Source organism: Dreissena polymorpha, chromosome 1 (genome assembly GCF_020536995.1).
Source record: "Dreissena polymorpha isolate Duluth1 chromosome 1, UMN_Dpol_1.0, whole genome shotgun sequence".
Classification (NCBI taxonomy): Eukaryota; Metazoa; Mollusca; class Bivalvia; order Myida; family Dreissenidae; genus Dreissena; species Dreissena polymorpha.
In genome coordinates, this window is record NC_068355.1 from 141,674,738 (window position 1) to 141,696,299 (window position 21,562).

The 21,562-nt window shown below is 36.8% G+C and overlaps 1 protein-coding gene across 3 annotated transcripts in view; it reads right to left on the reverse strand.

The window, feature by feature from the left end:
• Nucleotides 1–6,872: 6,872 nt before the first annotated feature.
• Nucleotides 6,873–21,562, reverse strand: part of LOC127853298 (rab11 family-interacting protein 2-like) — a 35,274-nt gene continuing 20,584 nt past the window's right edge. For all 3 annotated transcript variants that reach the window (XM_052387712.1, XM_052387703.1, XM_052387717.1), the window contains 4 exons: nucleotides 20,204–20,264; nucleotides 18,030–18,875; nucleotides 14,754–14,890; nucleotides 6,873–12,458 (listed from right to left, as the gene is read on the reverse strand). In XM_052387712.1, the coding sequence (XP_052243672.1) occupies nucleotides 12,321–12,458; nucleotides 14,754–14,890; nucleotides 18,030–18,875; nucleotides 20,204–20,264 (1,182 nt within the window). In that variant the 3' untranslated portion in view covers nucleotides 6,873–12,320. The remainder of the gene's footprint in view (nucleotides 12,459–14,753; nucleotides 14,891–18,029; nucleotides 18,876–20,203; nucleotides 20,265–21,562) is intronic.

A 21,562-nucleotide genomic window follows, 5' to 3' on the forward strand; every position in this document is an offset into this window, starting at 1 on the left:
AAAGAACCATTCACTGACGCGTATCTTAAATATAGGCATAATCCATCAATTGTTCAACAAAACATCGCGTTATTCGAGTCGACATTTTAACGAAATCGAAAATGCAGTCTCACCAGTTTCATTCCAGTTTTATATCCCAACACTGTTATTCACATTCATAATATTATATTAATCCATCGTAAACACACACACTAATCGTTCGATGCTTAACAAAATATTTAACTGTTAAATAAAATACTCCAAGTCCGATGTGTTGTTGTCCTTAAATCCAGAGAGTCTAGGTAGTTTCGTCATTGAAATGGCGTCACATGAGGTACGTCATAAACTGCGTCATCAATTGAATGAAAATAAAAGTACGGAAAGCTGTTTCTGTATAAATTTTCGTGAAGGACCAAAATAGTATGATATGTGATATAAACGATAACACACGACAGAGCTGGACCGGGCGTCTACAATCGGCCCTTGCCGAATAATGGCCCTCGGGCCGTTATGTCGGCAGCGGGCCGATTATAGACGCCCGGCCCAGCTCTGCTGTGTGTTATTGTCTAAATAACTACAATTGCGTAATCGCCATTCGGAAAAGGACCGCACAAATCAATTGATACTTCATCCCATGGTCCCTTGTGTAGCGGACTTGATTTTACTGGTTCAGAGTTATTGTGCGGAGACGCTGACAGGCACGGGATACAGTTTTTACATACGTCATCGACGAGTTTATCAATAAATGGAATAATTTTTCATCTCTGCTAGTGGACGCGGCTATTTCCGCTAATGTCACTGAATCTGGTACTGCCGAAATGGCCAGGAAGTTTACGCAATACTCTGTAAAACTTCCTGTTATATTTTCTTTCATTTAAGCAGTAATCGGATATCATTTGATTCCCTGTGCGATATTTAGACAATAACACACGGCAGAGCTGGGCCGGGCGTCTATAATCGGCCCGCAGCCGACATAACGGCCCGAGGGCCATTATTCGGCAAGGGCCGATTGTAGACGCCCGGTCCAGCTCTGTCGTGTGTTATCGTTTATATCACATATCATACTATTTTGGTCCTTCACGAAAATTTATACAGAAACAGCTTTCCGTACTTTTATTTTCATTCAATTGATGACGCAGTTTATGACGTACCTCATGTGACGTCATTTCAATGACGAAACTACCTAGACTCTCTGGATTTAAGGACAACAACACATCGGACTTGGAGTATTTTATTTAACAGTTAAATTTTTTGTTAAGCATCGAACGATTAGTGTGTGTGTTTACGATGGATTAATATAATATTATGAATGTGAATAACAGTTTTGGGATATAAAACTGGAATGAAACTGGCGAGACTGCATTTTCGATTTCGTTAAAATGTCGACTCGAATAACGCGATGTTTTGTTGAACAATTGATGGATTATGCCTATATTTAAGATACGCGTCAGTGAATGGTTCTTTAACTGTTTGAAGGAAATCGATGTTGAATTAAAAGGGTACTTTCTTTGATGAATACGTCCTTCCTTTGTCAGTCGATCAAAGAATGTCTATCCTCAAAGAATTGCCCGCTTACATCCAGTCCTTTTAAATGGAAAAGATGGATGGCGATGACGAAATGTGTCCAGAATGTGTCATTGAAGCAAATTAAATTTTACGAAAATAACATGGTTATAACACAACTTCGGTGAGTAGAACAATAACCAGTAGATGATGTTTTACTTCTTTATGGCTAAGACTGAATGTGGACGCCATAGTGTTCAGTATTAGCCGCGCGATCCTATTTTTTCTGATATGAAAAATCGGCGTTTGTTGTTTTTGTTTTTTATCGAGTGCACCGGGATTGTCTTCCATATGGCCATCGCCCCCAGAAAGACGAGTTAGTTGGTTACGGGGGATAGTGCAAGATACAGGAGACACCCCGTTCCAGAGGTGACCCTGGGTCTTTTAGTGCCCGGTGTATAGCACCTAGTACACTGCACCTCGGTTTAACGTCTCATGCGAAAGACGACCAATGAAAAATCGGCCCTAGGGCTGATATAATTTATATTGGCCCGCTAGATACGAATAACGGGCCGCTCGCGACGTCATTTTGTTACTATTTATAGTAACGATATGTGATATTTCACTGTTAAGTTGTATGTAATCAATTTCAATCGCCACCTTTCAAGTTGGGCAGATTGGATTTCTTTCGTGTTGTTGAACATTAATTCCAAGGGTTTGTGATCAGTGATTAATGTAAACTTCGACCCGAACAGGTATAGAGGAAAATGTTGGCATCCGAAGACACACGCCAAAGTCTCGCGTTCTGTTTGTGAATACCGCTGTTCTACAGGTGTTAAAGTCTAAATAACGCTCAAAATCAACGAACATTTCGTAAAGAATTTTGTAAAATAACACTTAAAAATTCAGTGTTCCTCATAGCTAGAGCCATAATTTCAACGCTGGATGTGGTATGATTACATAGATTTTTGTAGATACAAAATGCTCGTTTTTATTTATTTGTGACACAATTAAACCAATTTTAATTTCCCGCGAATATATATCTAAGCATACGATACACTAACACTAAAATAGAACCAATACAAAACAATAATAAAAACGATCATTTTGTATCTACAAACATCTATTTTACCAGACCACATCTGGAGTTGAAATTTCGGCAATTGCCATAAGGAACAATGATTTTTAATTGTTTAGCTTTATTTTACGAAGTATGGTACGGAATTCTCGTTGATTTTGAGTAGTGATGTTACTTTAATGCGCGGCTACCGTACGCTACGACTCTGTTATCCTGGATCAATATTGCTGATCACCCTACTGGGCTAGCATCCACCCACACTTCCGAGCATCTCGTGGGATCATAATAGGCCATGACCTGGTCGCTGGTTAACACTGTCCGAAGTGTTCAAAATGAATTGTCTTGATCGCGGTAAAGGTACCCCAATTGTATGCCTGATTTTGACATGTTAATCGAAGTAGAGGTTCCGATATGCTGGAGTAGTCGTTTATAAACATTGACACGTAATTTGTCATCCCGAGAAATGACCTTATTTCAGATTCGTTTTTCGGCTTTTCGACATTTTTAATTTCCTCGAATTTCGCAGGGTCTGGTGAAATGCCGTCTTTGCTGAAAATGTAGCCATAGAATTTCAATGATGATTGTCCGAATTTACACTTGTCTTTGTTCAATGTAAGATTGTTTTCTTTAAGTCTTTTCAGAAGAGACTCGAGTCTTTCATCATGAATTTGTGTCGTCGGCCCTTGAAAGATAATGTCGTCTGCAATGTTTTATGTGCCTTTTAGTCCCGAGATTGCTTACCGAATTTCATTTCAAAAAAATTCCGGAGCAGCATTTACTCCAAAATTTAATCTCTTAAAGCGACGTAGACCGACGTGTGTTGCAAACGTTGTCATGTTGCGTGACTCGGGCGCTAGTTCTAGCTGATGAAACCCATTATGTAGATCAACTTTCGAGAAAACTGTTTACCCGTTTAATTCCACAATGACACTGTTACGTGCTTTCTACGTTTAATGGCCTGGTTTGCTTTTCGCATATCCACACACATGCGAATTTCGTTAGGTGCGTTTGATTTTGGTGCAACAAAAATGCTAGATACCTATGGTGTCGGGCCGTCTACACATTCAATGGCGTCTAAATCTTTCAGGCGTTTGAGTTCTTTTTCAACTTTATCTCTCACATTGAACGGGTACCGTCTAGCTGGCTGTGCAGTCGGGGTGATTGTTTCGTCAACATAAAATTTAACTTGCGTGTCCTTTAATTTTCCAAGACCCTCGAATACTTCTTTGTATGTTGATGATAAACGTTCGTAATTTGAATCCCTGAATATCGTGTTTATTACAGGTACAATACCGAGATTGGTTGCAAGTTCGTAAACAATTATAGTGTCGTTGTTTTGTCGCACTTCATGGAACGTTGCGATTGTGAATTGATCATTGCTTTCTACAAGAATAGTATATTGACCTTTTATGGAAAGTGGTTTGATCTGTCCAAACGCGAATGCCTTTGTTGTTGAAGATTTCAGGTGAGGTTTTGGATTCATGGCAACTACGATTCGGGAGCTGATTATGTTAAGCGTACTCCCGGTGTCCACGAGGAACGTTGCTTTCACTCCATTTACTTTTAGTATCACTTTGGGTAACTTAGAGGTAGAGATTGTATTAACTATTTTTTACTCCAAACGCTAACTCATGGCTTGCGGCAGCGTCGGTTTCACTTCCGGTTTCGTTTATTTCGTGTACTCTAGTTTTAGAGCTTTTAAGTTTTTTGCATACAGCTTTGAAGTGATTGAATTTATGGCAATATCTGCACTCCTTTCCTTGAACAAGGCACCGTAATTCATGAGGATATTTACCTCCGCAGTTTCTGCAAACGTTGTTGAATTTAGGCTTTCGATCCTGGCGTCCTGATTGTGACTTTGCTGTTGACATATGCCTGCTTTGAGTACTACGATTCCGCGGAGTAAATCTTATTTTGTTGACGTCGTCGTGATTTGGCGATTCTTTGTTTGCCATTGCCTTTGACTGTCTATCTGCCATTTACATGGTTCGAGCCATTGTTAGGACATCACTCGACGGCTTGTCGTCTTCAAGACCTTTTAACCTTAATTTCTTTGATGTACATCCTTTTATTAGTTGACTTTTGATTTCACCATCTTTATCTCCAAATTCGCAATTTTCGGCTTTTTGCCTAAATCTTGTTACAAATTGATCGATGCATTTTGTGTCTCCCGAATGCTTCTAAATTCACATCGTTCAAATCCTTTGTTTTTCTGTGGATTAAAATAGTTCGTCAATTGCTGGTTGGTGTCATCGTAATTTGATTCATCATCTGAAAGATCCAATGTTTGATAGATGTCGTATACGTCGTCGCCAGCGTAATGTAGAGCTTTTCTTCGCTTCTAACTTTCGATGCTTAATCCGACGAATACACTTGGAGACTTTTCTAACGCATCACTTAATCATATCAATATAGCTCCCTTATTTTTGAACGGCTTGTGTTGAAATTTGGACCAATAATAATTCAACACATATCTGATAATTTCTGAAAATTTAATTGAAATTGAAAAACAACAAAATATAAAACTTAACAAATTAAAAACGTCACTTCAAAAGTCAAATTCGCAAACTCGTACAACGTTAATTAATAACAATGTGAAAAGTAAAACGCATAAACTTACACGTTTTAATAACTGACCGGCTTGCAACATTCCGATTGAGCAGTTTCGCTCCTGAATATTCATACGAGCCGTATTGTTTTTCTTTAATTAATGTTATGTTTTTCTTGTGTAAAAACTAACCGAGAATTGTGAAATTGAAATTAAATTGGATTAACATGTATATCGCATTTTTTCTAACGAAACACTTTTTTCTAACGAAACACTTTTAAAACTTACATATCTCAGTAATGAGTAAATAGTTTTATTTAAAATTGCCCATGTGATCATTTGACTACAATATGTGCAAGCTAACGATAAAATCATTCATCCGTGACGATCGGACGCTTTAGCAAGTGGGAAAGGTAGCCTGTAAAATGGAAAGTGCGCGATTGCGCTCCTGAATATTCATACGAGCTATATTGTTTTGTAAATTAGTTTTATGTTTTCCTTGTGTAAGAACCCACCTAAAATAATTAAAATAAAATAAAACTAGAATTCAATCGCGTTTCAACATTTCCACGTGCAAAAACATGGAACCACACCTACCCCACGTGCTAAAGCGTCCAATCGTCACGGATGAATGATTTTATCGTGAGCTTGCATAGAATGTACTCTTATGATCGTATGTAAAATTTTAAATCAATATCTTTACTCATAACTGAGATATTCAAGTTTGAAAAGTGATGCGTTAGAAAAGTCCCCAAGTGTACATGTTCAAGTTTAGATAATTATGTTGTCCATCGTACACCGAGAGAACTTTCCTCCCTGTTCACGCCAAATTTTGGAAACGGTGTTAATCCGGTCATTTTTAATTTACGCAAATTTATCCATATATCCTCGTCGCCAATGTAATTTTGTTTTATTTACCATTATTAATGTCTAGACCCTTAAAGGGCTGGTTTAAAACACAAGACCCAAGAGGGATAGATTTTAAACACGTTTATTCACTACAGCTATCAAAGCGCAACCAACTAAATGGAAAACAAGCATATAACATACCGCCAGCTTCTATTGGCTGAGGCGGGGCTTATCATGCATCGCTGACCATTACATCCCTCCTTCCATTACAGTTACTTTTTTCTTTCTTTAATTGTATTCTTGTTTTTTACTGGAGCTTTTTAGATCCAAGGTTTGCATTTATCAATATAACGCATTTAATGACAAACTTCAATATCTGAAAAGGTGCCTTTAAAAATAAATATTATCGTATGTTTCATGAGCATTTTCGCGACACTTCCATTGATGAATAAAAATTTGCATCGCACGTTTATTTTGGACGAATATTTATTACTTATTTACAAATTTACGATCTGTATTCGATGTATTTGTTGTTCGGTTTTAGGCAACCTGTGTTTTAACCTTCTTCTTGTTTACATTGTATGCGATTATCGTGCGATACTTTCTAATCATTTATGTTGGCAGCTAAGGGGAAAAACTACGGTACGGAAACTGCGCGTGCAGTCGAAAAGCATCAAACTTTCGTGCGACTGATTGTCCGCTAGCTTCTCTCGGAAACCGTTTTCAGCTCGTGCGATTTAATTGAAGAGGCCGTGTGACCTGAGGTTTGCTGCCCGATCATCTTGCAGTCTTCCTACGATAGCGATTGATGCTACTTGCAACATGTTGACCGACTAATGTCCTACGATGATCAATTTAATGAACTGGTATTCAAACTGATGTCTAAGCATAGGATATAAAACAACAGACAAGATACACATTCTGTTTCATATATTCATACAAAAACTTGGATAAACATTTAGAAACAATAACAAAATTGTAGAATGCAATATAGATAATTAATAATAATGATATACATGCATCAGATCTAAAGTTTTAAGAGTACTGTTTTTGTGTGTGAAACTGTGAGATTCATTAACAGTAAATACAGCATACACAAGTCTGCTTTAGAGACCACGAGTTCAACATGTGCAGTGTCATGATTTCAGAGGCCCATGGTTTCTCATCTCATACTTAAGGGAACTAAACTGCTCTCAAAACCTTTTGAGATGTTTCTCAAACCATTTTCAAACTTGACTAAAATATCAACTAAAGAATTGAGAAGGTTTTATGATAGCCATATAAGAGAAATGTCTAGCTCCCTAGCAGGTATTTTTTCAACGGATGGTAACCATTTTTGAGATAAGCCCAGATATCATAAGTACAAATGGTCTGACAAAGTTTCATGAAGATTGGACTAAAAATGTGTCTTCTATTTGACTAAAAATGTGTCTTTTAGAGTGTTGAAAATATTTTACTATAGCCATATTGGGAAAAATGCACCAACTTACGGCCATATTTTTCGAATAATCATAATCATTTTGAAAAATAAGCCAAGCTTCCATTAGAACAAATAATCTGACCAAGTTTCATTAAGACTTCTAGAGAGTTAACATGGTTGTACTATAGCCATATGAGGAAAAATTACTTTCCCCCTGGCGGCCATGTTTGCAAAGGTTGAGGAACAATTTTCAGACTCAGCCCAGATATCATAAGAAAACTCTTTAGACTAAATTCATGAAGATTGGACTTACAATGTGACTTTTATAGAGTGCTTACAAGGTTTTACTATAGCTATTTAAGGAAAAATACCCCACCCCTTGGTGACCATATTTTTTGACAGACCATAACCTTTTTTAAACTCAGCCTAGCTATCATTAGAATAAGTGTTTTGATCAAGTTTCATCAAGATTGGAACATAAATACCGGTATGCTTCTGAAGAGTTAACATCGTTTTACTTTAGCCACTTAGGATATATGACTCGGGCCTCTGGCAGTCATGTTTTTTAACAGAAGGGAACCATTTTCAAACTCATTCAAGATATTATGAGAATAAATGTTCCGACCAGGATTTATGAAGATTGGAAAATAAATCTGACTTCTAGACTGTTAACAATTAAGGTTTTACTATAGCCATATAAAGAAAAGTGTTTTTCAACCAACATAAACCATATTTGAACTCATTCAAGATCAAGAAAATTTGGGAAAATATTAAGACTCTGTTTGACAAGAGCACCGCATAGCGGGTGCGAACGCTCAGCTGTGGGTGCAGTTTTGAATAAATGAAAGCTTGTCAGAAGTGACCTTGAACTTTGACCTAGTGACCCAAAAAATGGGTGTGGCGTGTAAAACTCATCAAGGTGCATCTACATATGATGTTTCAAAGTTGTATATGGAAGCACTTTGATTTTAGAGCCTATTTTTAGGTTTTAGTATGACACGGACGGCAGACGGCGGACAACGGATGACAAGCTGGCTATGACAATACCTCAGGTTTTCTCCAAAAACAGCCAAGCTAATAAAAATGGACAACAATTGTGGCCTCTGAAGGATAAACAAGATTTTACTATAGCAATGTGAGGAAAACGCCCCTCCCCCTTTCCATGTTTTCAAACCAACTTGAACCATCTTAGAACTCATCCGACTCATCATCCAGGATATCATTGGGACAAATATTCTGACCAAGTTTCATGAAGATCGGGCAATAAATAAAGGTGATCACAAAAGCTAACCATGAGCACATTATGCTCAAGTGAGCTAATAAAAACGCTACTTAAAGGTATCCCACTTTCAGTATTGTTACATGATTGTTGAAGATGTTTCAATAAATCTTTATAATAAATTAACAATCAAATTATTAATGGTTTAAATAGAATCCCATTAAAACAAGTAACTACAAGACAAGAGGGACAAGCTCTAGATTGCTCACCTGATTAATGGTTGAACTGTGGTATGAGAAAAGAAATTTAGTATAATTTTTTTTTATGCAACATGTATTGACCTTTGGGTCTCCCAGGATAAGACTGGTTTTGACCAGAGGGCCATCATTTAAATAATCTTTATAGATTATTACCTGGTATGCAATGTGACACAGAGAGTATTACCCCTATGGGCCTTGTGATATAGAGAAAAAAGTTATGACATATTTGGGGTGGCCAGTTTTGACCAAAGGACATCATTTAAATGAACATCGGAAAGGAGGACTTCACATTGTTACTTACAGGTATCAAATAGTAAAGCTATGGAACTGGTGGTTTCAGAAGACATTTTTAAAGTTATCTTAATATTAGAAAGTCAGCATTTATTAACTATATTATCCCAGACCATGATTGTTTCAACCCACATTTTCACCCTTTAAATGTATGTATAATTATTGTGACTTTTAAGAACATCTTTGCAAGAGGGTCAGAAGTAAATTGGTGATAACTGATAAAAACATAAACGGACTGCAACTGACCAGAATAGCACACAAAATTCACTTTATGCTCAGGCGAGCTAATAATGTTAAACATAACCATGCATGTATTGTCCTAACAGATGAAGAAACATTCTATTATATTAAAGAAAAATACATGTAGGCATTATGAACCTATTTACATGTATCAGTGAATACCTTAATACTGAAATAAACACGTGAACATCATAAAATGGAAATTGTACAATTAAATAATGTGCCAATACAATGTGTTTTTACTTAGATTTCAACACATCAAAGTTAATTGTAGGCAGTTATTCTGCACTGCTGAGCAGGCACTTCATTTTTTTAAATACATGAAGATTGTTCCTACCTTAAAAATTTAGGTCAGAATCTAAGGTCAAGTTAGCACATTATATACATTTCTAGACTATATCTTTAACATGAAAGTGACTTTAAATGCACCCAAACTGGCTTTGTTCTGTCACTGTTTTCTGTTTATTAAAAAATACATTTATAGGAACTGAATAGCAAAAAATGAAAACATTAAAGAAAGTAATGAATGCCAGTTTGGAAGTAGTTACAATTTTGTAAAAATGAAAAAAACACACACCAATATATCATTTCCAATTCAAGCAATGGATATTATTTATAATAAAAGATAATATAGGGAAGAGCGGCATATATACCCATATGGTTGTATATGTAGTGTATACCCTTCTTATATAATATCAGCAATGAGATGATGACGCCAGGACCAGCTCTTCTATAAATATTTATCCTTATCTAAGAACTTATTACACACAATGATTATTATATTATCATCAATATTTTATCAGCTATAGTTCCTACAGTAAGGCTTTCTCAAGCATATTCTATGATTCCTGACTTGATTTTAGCCTATTCTGATCCATAAACGTCGATCAACTATATAATGCACTTAAATTGCAAAATAAAAAACAGGAAATAAATATAACACATAAAGTTTATAAAATTCTTAACACCAAAACAAATATTCTGCACCCACTGCTTATTTGTTTCAAGCAGTTTGTTATGGCAGCATTTATATCGTTATCAGATCTTCACTGAGTAAAAGATAACCCTGTTTCAGTCCAAGAAAACATATAAAATTATACAGTACAGATTTTATTTATGATTTTAAGTTAAGCACTTTTTTCAACTGTATTGTATAAAAATTAGCCAGGAAAAAAATTAACTGTTTGTTATTTTTTTAGTTATGGTACCCTTTACCCTACCCATCCCACGTGAATTCCAAGCAATATCTTGATATGAATACCACTTAGAAGTTCAAAAAGCCTCTGGAGACAACCATTCATTCTTAATATTCCCCTTTGCATCTTAATGCATAGGCTTCTTTAAGACTTGAGAGGGGTACATCATTCTGCTATTTGACAAAAATATTTAACAACAACCAGCTCCTTTTATAAGATATGATAACTAAGCAGATGCCTGTTGGCAACAAGTTCAGTCCATATCCAATAATGCTTATTTTACCTTTGGCCTTTCTTGTAATCTTCACATTTAACCAACGGTGTAAAGCCTTCTCCACATGTTTAAAATGTTTGGTAAATTCTGTTATAATACATGATGAATTATAAACTTCAGTCTGGACAAGCCAATTTTTATGTAAAAATTTAACCTCTGACCTTTTATGTCGCCCTGGCGTAATGGCAATTGTGCCTGCCAAGAGACTGTCTGGTTACCAATTCAATCCCCGCTAAGGAAGCATTCTGTATATCTTCCAAAAGACACCAAAAGTTTCAGATGAACATATGTTGATCAAATGTCTCAAAATTTTGAAGTCGTGAAGTGGGAGGCTTTTTTCTATTTTACATAACAATGATTTTAACCTCACCACATGCAATTCCAAGCAACATCCGGGTTAAAGTTCTCAACATGTGAAGTTTAATAAAGGATAACAAGGGACAAAATTGTCACAAAACCAGGTTTTCATTGTGAAAAAAAAATCTGATAAAGGGAGAAAACTCAAACTGAACTTTTGAAATGAACAAACAAAATTAACCCCCTTTGTAAGTTTGTTTTTAAAAAAAATCTATTTTTAGTCGTGGCGACCTTGACATTGGGGATATTGACGTGATTCTTTCGTGCGACACACCGTCCCATGATGGTGAACAAATGTGCCAAATGATTTTAAAATCTCACAATGAATGACAAAGTTATGGCCAGGACAAGCTCATTTATGGCCATTTTTGACCTTTGAACTCAAAGTGTGACCTTGACCTTGGAGATATCGACGTAATTATTTCGCGCGACACACCGTCCAATGATGGTGAACAAATGTGCCAAATGATTTTAAAATCTGACAATGAACGACATAGTTATGGCCCGGACAAGCTTGTTCCGCCCGCCCGCCAGCCCGCCAGCCAGCCCGCCAGCCCGCCAGCCAGCCAGCCAGCCCGCCTGCATTCGCCAATCTAATAACCAGTTTTTTCCTTCGGAAAACCTGGTTAAAAATTACTTGGCTAATTATTAAGTTTTAAAAGTGACATTGTCATTTCACAAGCAGGTCTTGGTTAAGACTATCTACAAATTCAGTTTCATCTCGGCATATTCATGTTATCTCTAGTTGAAAAGATTCCTTGACATGGCAATCCCTAGACCATAAATATGCAATCCTGCTCAAACTTTTATTCAAATATTTTTAGTTAGCAAGGGGAAACAATCAGTTGACTTCATAAGTAATCCTGCCCCTCATTAAACAACCTCTTTGTTTAACAAAGCATGACAGACAAAAGTGCATAAACAAACAATCAGCTATGTTCCCAACTAACTATAATTATAACAACTGTGTACATAAAGATGGGTTTCAGTGTTACATGTACTTAGAGAAGAATGCGAAGGAAACCATAAACATAGTGGTACACAAACTATTTTGTATCTTGAATGTCTGTAGGATAAATGGGACTATCTATGCAGACTTAGCAGTGTTACAAATTCTGCAGGATTCTTGGACTTGTTTCCATGACACGGACCAGCAGGTTGTCTATGTAGCTCTCTAGCTCCTGGATGTACTGGTCCTTACGGATGAGCTGGGCCTTATGGGTCACCACTAGCTTGATCAGCTCCTGCAAGCCACATACCAATACGTACATGTTGTAATTCTGCATAAATATTCAATGTTATGATGCAACTTTGGTCAGTGCAATCATTATGGACATTTATGAAATATTTACACTATTGTTGCGGCATAGCGGATAGGCTATTTGAAAAGTGACTTGGAGGTCACGTTGGGTTTGATCTCCACTGCGGGAGTGCTCTTTAGAGGTCACCCATAGACAACAAGTATTGGTTCTACCAAGGACATGGACTTGAGAGCGTTTCATTAAAGCCGGCCGAGTTAATGTTGGTATATTTTCCCTTTTTTTTTATGTGTCGCAAAAAGTGATTATGAGTCAAAATGTGAACGTATTTATGTCAGATGCGCAAAAGATTTGGTCAAAATCGGTCTAGAAATGCCCAAAATCAGTACAAAGAAAGGGTTTTTTCAATTTCTGTCCATGGACAGGAATGATCTATATTTAAACACGCGCGGGTCACATGTAAAACCACGTGATTCGCGCGAGGCATGGACTGGAGCATGAAAATAAAAGCACAGACTCGGAGCACATATATATATATATATATATACACACACACACACAAAGAAGTTATCTCTTGACACAGGAAAATCACCTTCTTCAACACTTTTTTAAGCCATTAAGTGCCTAAATGGCGGTAGATTTTCATAAAATATGTACCATTTTGTTGGGAAAGGTTGCCTCGTGACGAAGAATGACCACAAACGGCTACTTGCCAATATAAACTACACGAAAACACTTCTCGAACTTGTAGAAATGATAGGTTGGCTCTCGTCTGACCGAACGTTCAGTGCAGATTTTATCAAGAGTAAAAGTATCGAAATACCCCAGCTACTGAACATAATCCGCATAAGTACAATAAACAAATACGACTTTATCAACTAACAACATTTGTCTTTTGCCCACACCAAACACTAATATAATCGTAATGTTTGAATGTTTATTTCAATCGTGTACGATGATCCGGCCTTCACCTTATACTATTTATCCAACTATTGGTTCCGCGCCTCAGAGTTACAGAATATCTGAAACCGAGAATCATATTTAACTTGAGCGTCTGATTGGCATGGATCTGGACTCGAGATTACAGATAAAAAATTCCAGATTATTTTATCACGACTTTGACGTAATAACGCAAACAAAAGGACAAATCTGCGTTGTTAGTTAATACACTCGTATTTGTTAATTTTACTAATGTGGATTATGTTCCATAGCTGTGATATTTCGATAGTTGTATGTAGGTGATTTTACTGTGTCAAGAGATACCTAACTTGTTTATAAATAATATATCATAATTTTTTTGTCAAAATGATGAAAAATGATGTTTTATGACATATTGATAGTGTTTAAGTGATTTGGCCATGCGCCTTGCACCTGTGGTTTAGTAGTTGTTCTTTGTTTTGAAAAGCGCCGAAGTGGAAACATGAAATTGGCGCTCACGTGACCCAAGGCGTGCATACGTAACAGGTTAATAATAGTCTAGATGATACCGTTATGTACATGATTAAGTTTCGTATCTTTGATGCTTTTGGCATTTTTGGCACAATTTTTGCGAAAATCAGTATGGAAGAGTTAAGCTTTAGACTATATCTCACGAATATTGATCAATTCTGGTCAGTTAAGAAAGCCAAATTGTTGTGAGAAACATCAACTCAGCCGGCTTTAAGGCTAAGCTTTTCATGCAATCAGGCTAAAACAAAACAAAAACTATGAAATAGTGAATATTACATTAATGTGGTGTTATAAAATGGTATATTCATTAATGTAAAAGTCACAAGATGAAAAATATGAATGGCAATATTTGAAAGTGTGACTGTTTGAATATTGGTTAGAAAATTAATAATAATATGCAAACATTTACTACTAATTAGAACAATAATAAGACAATTGAAAATGTGAAGCAATAAATATTATTAGTGAAAAAACAATAAAATTTAGACTTATCTTGAATTAAAAATCATAAGTATAATGTACAAACCCTGAGGCTCAAACTTTAACCATATATATGCTGGTTGATCAATGCTCTTTTCCAGTCTTACTGCAGACATGCCCTTTATTTCAGGACCATACTGATTCTAAATGCCTATTTGTTGTAAGCTTAATACGGGTATTCAGTCATAACCAATAAGTGTCATAAGATCTTTGTTAAGACAGGGCCCTGAAATCTAGCATTTAATGAGTTTATGTGTTTTCCACACATATTTTATATCTTTTATAAGTAATAGGTGAACACTCGCAACAATATGGTTTGACGTTTGTAGACAGCATGTGGTTCATAAATACCTCTCTATTCATGTTTCTGTAGACAGCCATTAGATCCCCTGGGACACTCTCTTCCCGGCTGAACACGGGTCGCTGGTCCCGGATGTCAGGAGCCGACCTGTGACTTGGGATACCCTGCACCGTGTAACGCCTACCTCCTTAAACATTGAAACACATGCTCAATGACAGGTGACTGAATACTACAGTCAGTGTAACTTTACTTGCCCATTGCTTTATTGCGCTGTGATTAAATCCATGTGACCTGTAAATGCTCTCAAAAAGGCATAAGTTGGCAGGTAGTATTCTACATAAGCAGCAATTCCAAATAACAGATCACATTGGAAATGTTGGTTTGGGACCTTTAAATAACAAAACATTACAAGAGCAATTGGACAATAACAATAACAAAACATTGAGGTGAGGCATAATACAAATACAGTAAAACTTCAATTAAAGGTCTCGAATTATAGAGGTGTTGTATGAAAATGGAGGAAAGTTTCAATAATATGTTGAACTGGGCGGAAAACATATTTACTATTTACTCTTTATCCCCACGCTTTTTGAAAAAAAGGTGGGGATATTGTGGTGATCTCCGCCGTCCGTCCGTCCGTCTGTCCGTCCGTCTGTCCGTCCGTCCGTCTGTCCGTCCGTCCTGGCCACTATCTCCTCCTACACTAAAAGCACTAGAACCTTGAAATTTACACACATGGTAGCTATGAGCATATGTGCGACCCTGCACTATTTGGAATTTTGATCTGACCCCTGGGTCAAAAGTTATAGGGGTTGGGGTGTGGCCGCGTCAGAAATTATCACTCATTTTTTTAGGTTATTTTACATTTACTTCTTTATTTCTACACCGATTCACTTCAAATTGATACTGGACCTCACCTATGACAATACGGTCAATCTCAACCATGCATGGCCCCATTCCCAACCCTGGGGCGCCCCGCCCACATAGGCCACACCCACCAAAAATTTCCATTTACTATAATTTTTTCATTTCTACACGGATTCACTTCAAATTGATACTGAACTTTTGTTATGACATTAGGGTCAATCTCAACTATGCATGGCCCCAATCCCAACCCTGGGGCGCCCGCCCACATAGGCCACACCCACCAAAAAATTCCATTTACTATAATTTTTTCATTTCTACACGGATTCACTTCAAATTGATACTGAACTTCTCTTATGACATTAGGGTCAATCTCAACTATGCATGGCCCCATAACCAACCCTGGGGCCCCGCCCACATAGACCACACCCACCCAAAATTGCCTTTACTATAATTTCTTCATTTCTACACCGATTCACTTCAAATTGATATTGAACTTCTCTTATGACAATACAGTCAATCTCAACTATGCATGGCCCCATTACCAACCCTGGGGCGCCCCGCCCACATAGACCACACCCACACAAAATTGCCTTTTACTATAATTTCTTCATTTCTACACCGATTCACTTCAAATTGATACTGAACCTCTCTTATGACAATACGGTCAATCTCAACTATGCATGGCACAATTACCAACCCTGGGGCGCCCTGCCCACATATGTCACACCCACCCAAAATTGCCTTTTACTATAACTTCTTCATTTCTACACCAATTCACTTCTAATTGATGATGAACTTCTCTTATGACAATACGGTCAATCTCAGCTATGCATGGCCCCATTACCAACCCTGGGGCACACCTAGGTCAAACATTCGGCGTGGGGATACGCGTCGGCCTCTGCCGCGCCATTTCTAGTTGCTATTCTTATTGACTTGAATTGAGACTACATCAACTTAATCTGTTCACAGTCAGCATAACATGCAAATGATTAGCCTCTGTGAGGCAGTACCTACAGAGAGGTGTGAATAGCCTCTTTAAGTAACTGAGGGAAGCTTTTAATATTGCAAGAGATTTGGGACATGTACATGTGCTAAAATTATAGAGTTATCAACACTTGAGTTAAGAGTAGTAATTTCTTATTGTACTACATGTATTCATAATTTTGCCATGACTAAGATTTGTTCCAGTTACCATAGGTTTTAAAGTTAGCAATGAAAAACCAAAAAACTACCAATCTTTATAACATTAATTTTACTCAAAATATTACCCAATTTAAGGTAAACATTTCTTAATATCAGAGTATGCATTCCAAAACAAGAGATGTGTTTGTCAGAAACACAATGCCCCCTAATGCGCCGCTTTGATTTTTTTTTTGAACTTTGACCTTGAAGGATGACCTTGACCTTTCACCACTCTAAATGTGCAGCTCCATGAGAAACACATGCATGCCAAATATCAAGTTGCTATCATCAATATTGCAAAAGTAGTGACCAAGGTAAAAGTTTTAGGACACTGGTAGTATAAAAAGGATAGACAACATGCTTATATTTAACTTTCATTGTATCCAGGCACCTTCCTGAATTCAAATCAATTACTGTAAAATCATTAAATTTCGTATGGTACGAATTTTCGTGGATTTCGTTGGTCCACTGAACCACAAATCCAAGTACCAACCATTATTTATACATTTTTAATCCGAAATCGGTCATTTCTGAATGTCATTTCCGACATTTTCTTGTGTTGTCAGTTATCCGAGATATTTGTTTTTGTAATAGTTACTTCACTTCAGTAGGTCACATTACACTTTATCTATCAGTTTTTCTTTTTGTTATTCATCATCGTTAATGTACGTTTTATAAATCATGGTAAATAAATATAATAAAAAGCATTACCATTTGTGGAGAAAAACAAATTTCTTTTACGTGACGTCGTAAAATTAACAGTTTGCAGATTTATCATATATGTCAATATGCGCAAATTAAATTTAAAAAAGACACACATGTATTTTGGGGACCTTATTACTCAAGTGTTTCTACTAGGGAACCAATTGCGCTGAGAAGTGCAAATATTGTCAAAACAATTACATCGATGGCAATTAGCGAGCAGGGACCCACAAGTGCGCCGCTTTATCGCTCTTATTGACAATTATCGGCAAAACTTTCATGCTTCAGTGAACATTAACCTCAAGTCTTGCTGTCGAAACAGATTAGCAGATTATGCTTTGTTATTACTCTGGTTGTTTTAATAAAACTTTAATTATTATGACGGTCAGTCTTCCCCAAAAATTTGAAATCCACAAAATTACGTGTCAACGAATTAGTTGTTTTTCATAAAGCCACGAAATTTCATACAGACAAATTTCTATACGTCTACAGTATTGTTCAATATAAAAATTAAAACAGCATGTAGATGAAATCTGCAAACCTGATGTAAAAGTACTTTGTTTCACAATAATTACCTTTAGCATACAATTTACTTTTTCTTCGTTGTCCTTTGTTTTCTTCATTTGAAGTCTGTGATGTGATACTGAACTGTTCGAGAGGTGAAATCTTCCGGCGCGGGCTAGACATGGAGTCAGAGGAGCCTCTCTCGTAGGCTCGTTGGCTGGCTGACTTGCCCTGGTAGCTGATACTGCTAGAAGACGTGTGGGTGGACGTGCGACCATCACTTGTCCCGCGAGAATTCAACGTTTCACTATTACGTCTGCTATTCTCTCGCGCTATTACTCTATCTAATTCACCAGTATATTCACATGGACTAGCACTAGGATTGAACACATCTGAATTAGTGTCATTTTCATCACATTCTGCATCATGATTATTATCATGCCTCTCAGATCCTTCAGTTTTATCATTTTCATCCCCACTATAATTGTACTTGACCTCTTTATCATCAACATCACTGTTCTCTTCATCGAGATTTTTCTTTAATCTAACTTTTGGAAGTTCCACGAGTTCGTCTGAGTCTGACTGGCTGCTAGTGTGTGTGTCTGAGCTAACTTCGCTCACGTCAGACCCCCCGTAGAACTGTGCTGCAACTCTGCGCTGCTCCTCCCCTTCTTCCTCCTCCTCTATTCCCTCCCTGTTGGCCCGGGCCATCTGCTCGTCAACCTCGCACTCCCGTCGAAACATGCTCTCCAGGTAGCCCTCATGTGAGGTGACGGAGCCACGAGAGCTGCGCACACCACCCTGCCACTGCTCCGCTTCAATGCTGTCCAGGGTAGGTCGCTCTCTGGCACGCCCACGACTTGGCAGTGTGGCACTATGCTCACCAGGCAGGTTCATCAACGAACGACTCTTATAATCTGGAGAACAAGTGAGATAGTACAATATTGTAATGACTCTTAACATCTCGAGACAAGGGACAAAATTGTCACAAAACCAGGTTTTCAATTGGGAAAAAAATGTCTGATAAAGGGAGACAATTCAATATGTGCATTGTTGCTGATTGTTTCTAGTTACCCCCCCTTGTGTCAAATTCACTCTATTTTTAGTCTTGGCGACCTTACCCTTGGAAATATCGACGTAATTTTTTCCCATGACACATCCTCCAATGATGGTGAACAAATGTGCCAAATGATTTTAAAATCTCACGATGAACGACATAGTTATGGCCCGGACAAGCTCATTTATGGCCATTTTTGACCTTTAAACTCAAAGTGTGACCTTGACCTTGGAGATAGCAACGTTATTCTTTTGCATGACACACTGTCTAATGATGGTGAACAAATGTGCCACATGAATTTAGAGTCTCACAATAAATGACAAAGTTATGGCCCGGACTAGCTTATATGGGCAACTCCAAGTGTGACCTTGACTTGGAGATATTGACGTACTTCTTTCGCATGACATACCGTCCCATGATGGTGAACAACTGTACCAAGTCATTTAAAAATGTAACGATAAATGACATAGTTATGGTCTGGACAAACTTTCGGTTTAAAATGCACTAAGTGACCCCGTGACCTAGTTTTTGACCCTGCATGACCCATATTCAAACTTGACCTAGACATCTTCTAGATACAACTTCTTACAAACTTTGGTGAAGATCTGATGAAATTTTCGGGACAGACGAACCGACAGATCGACCGACAAAGTGACACCTATATAGCACCCATTACCAATGGTAATGGGAGTATAATTACGCATAATAAATATAGAATTATATACTACCATATAAACAACAGGAACACATACACTTGAGTTGTTTTGGTGAGACAATTTGATCTTACAGAAAAAATATTACTTCATTTCATGTAGTTAAAATGTAACATAAAATACTATATTTTTTATTTAAAGCAAGAATCTTTCAGTGGCAGTTTACATTCAGTAATAAATATAATATATGCATGCAAGTGTTTAAAAAAAAAAGACAACAATAATTGAGCAACTTTGACATGCAAATTGTGAAAAAATTTGCCTTCTTTTGAAAAACTATTTTTAAACTATTTATAGCATTATTTGTAAAGAAACTTGTGACGTTGGGTAGTTTTATTTATATCCAGTCCTGAAGCATAAAATACAAAGAAAATGTGTTCCTTAAATTGTAATGAACCCTTAATGTTTACCGAGTAATATTTTAAAATATTTTCAATCTATTAAAGAATGGAACATAGATCATGTTACGATGTACCTTGGCCATGACGTCTTTTGTCTGTCGTTAAACTGTATGACCTTGCAAAGTTCCCATCACCCTGAAATACAAAACAGGCTTACAATAACAAAAAAGTGGCTTAAACAGTTGCAGATGTGTTTTTACCACGTGTTTGCAATCAATCAGAAAGGATGAGTGACTATAGTACATGAGCCGTGGATATTACATGCAAATTTTACAGCCAATTTTGGAAAAAAAAAACAAACTAAATACAAATCATTATGTTTTTGTTTCTATCTGAATAAAGCACAGAGAAATTTCTGTGTTTCAGTTACATGTAATAATTAATTATCTTTGATCTGTCACATGCTGAAAGTCCACAATATTGATATAGCTTTATTATATATCAAGTATTAGCTTAATACACATCATAATGCATTCTCTGTAGTGAAGTTTCGGACTGAAATGCGAAACAAACTCATGATGGTTGTGTATGTATTATGTTAGAAGTGAATGTCTCTCGAACCTATTATAATTAAGTCCATAAAATATTTAACATTTCAATTCATTCTTTGTCTAGATCTAAAATTTGTGGATTGATCTACCCACAATATCAATAAAAGTAAATGTCATACAAATAATATTGGTTTTACAACAAACGGTTTTAAGTGAAAATGAATAAACACAAGATGCTGTGTTTAATAAATGCTACGCACAAATTGGAAGCCTAATCAGTGTTGACACATTGGACCACATAAATACATGACACATGGGTGAACAAGGGAACTGCCAATTTAGGTTTAACCTAAGATGTTGGATCTGAATAAGTCAAAGTTGAACAAGATGTTTTGTGAAACACTATGTCCCCACCCCCTATATTTGACCTTAAACCTTGAAGGATGACCTTGACCTTTCACCACTCAAAATGTGCAGCTCCATGAGATACACATGCATGTCAAATATAAAGTTGCTATCTTCAATATTGCAAAACTTATGGCAAATGTTAAAGTTTGACACAAACCAACAAACCAAGAAACAAACCAACAGATAGGGCAAAAACAATATGTCCGCCAGTTTATACTGAGGGACATAAAAAGTAGGTCAATATCAAGGTACAAATCTCAACATCAAAGAGAGGTCTGGTGAAGTGGGTATGTTGAGAGAACTCAAATATAACATCCATGCAAGAAAAACAGCTTTGTAGAAAGTTGCATTGATGTTATACAAAACATGTTTTCCAGGGTAAAATGGTATGGACGGACAGAATAATGGACAGGCTATTTTGCTATATGCCTTGCGAATTCAGTAGATTCCAGGGTAATTATGTAATTGTTAAAATATGTGGATATATATTACACTGTGCAACTCCAAAGGGAAAAACTGTATAAAACATTTGTG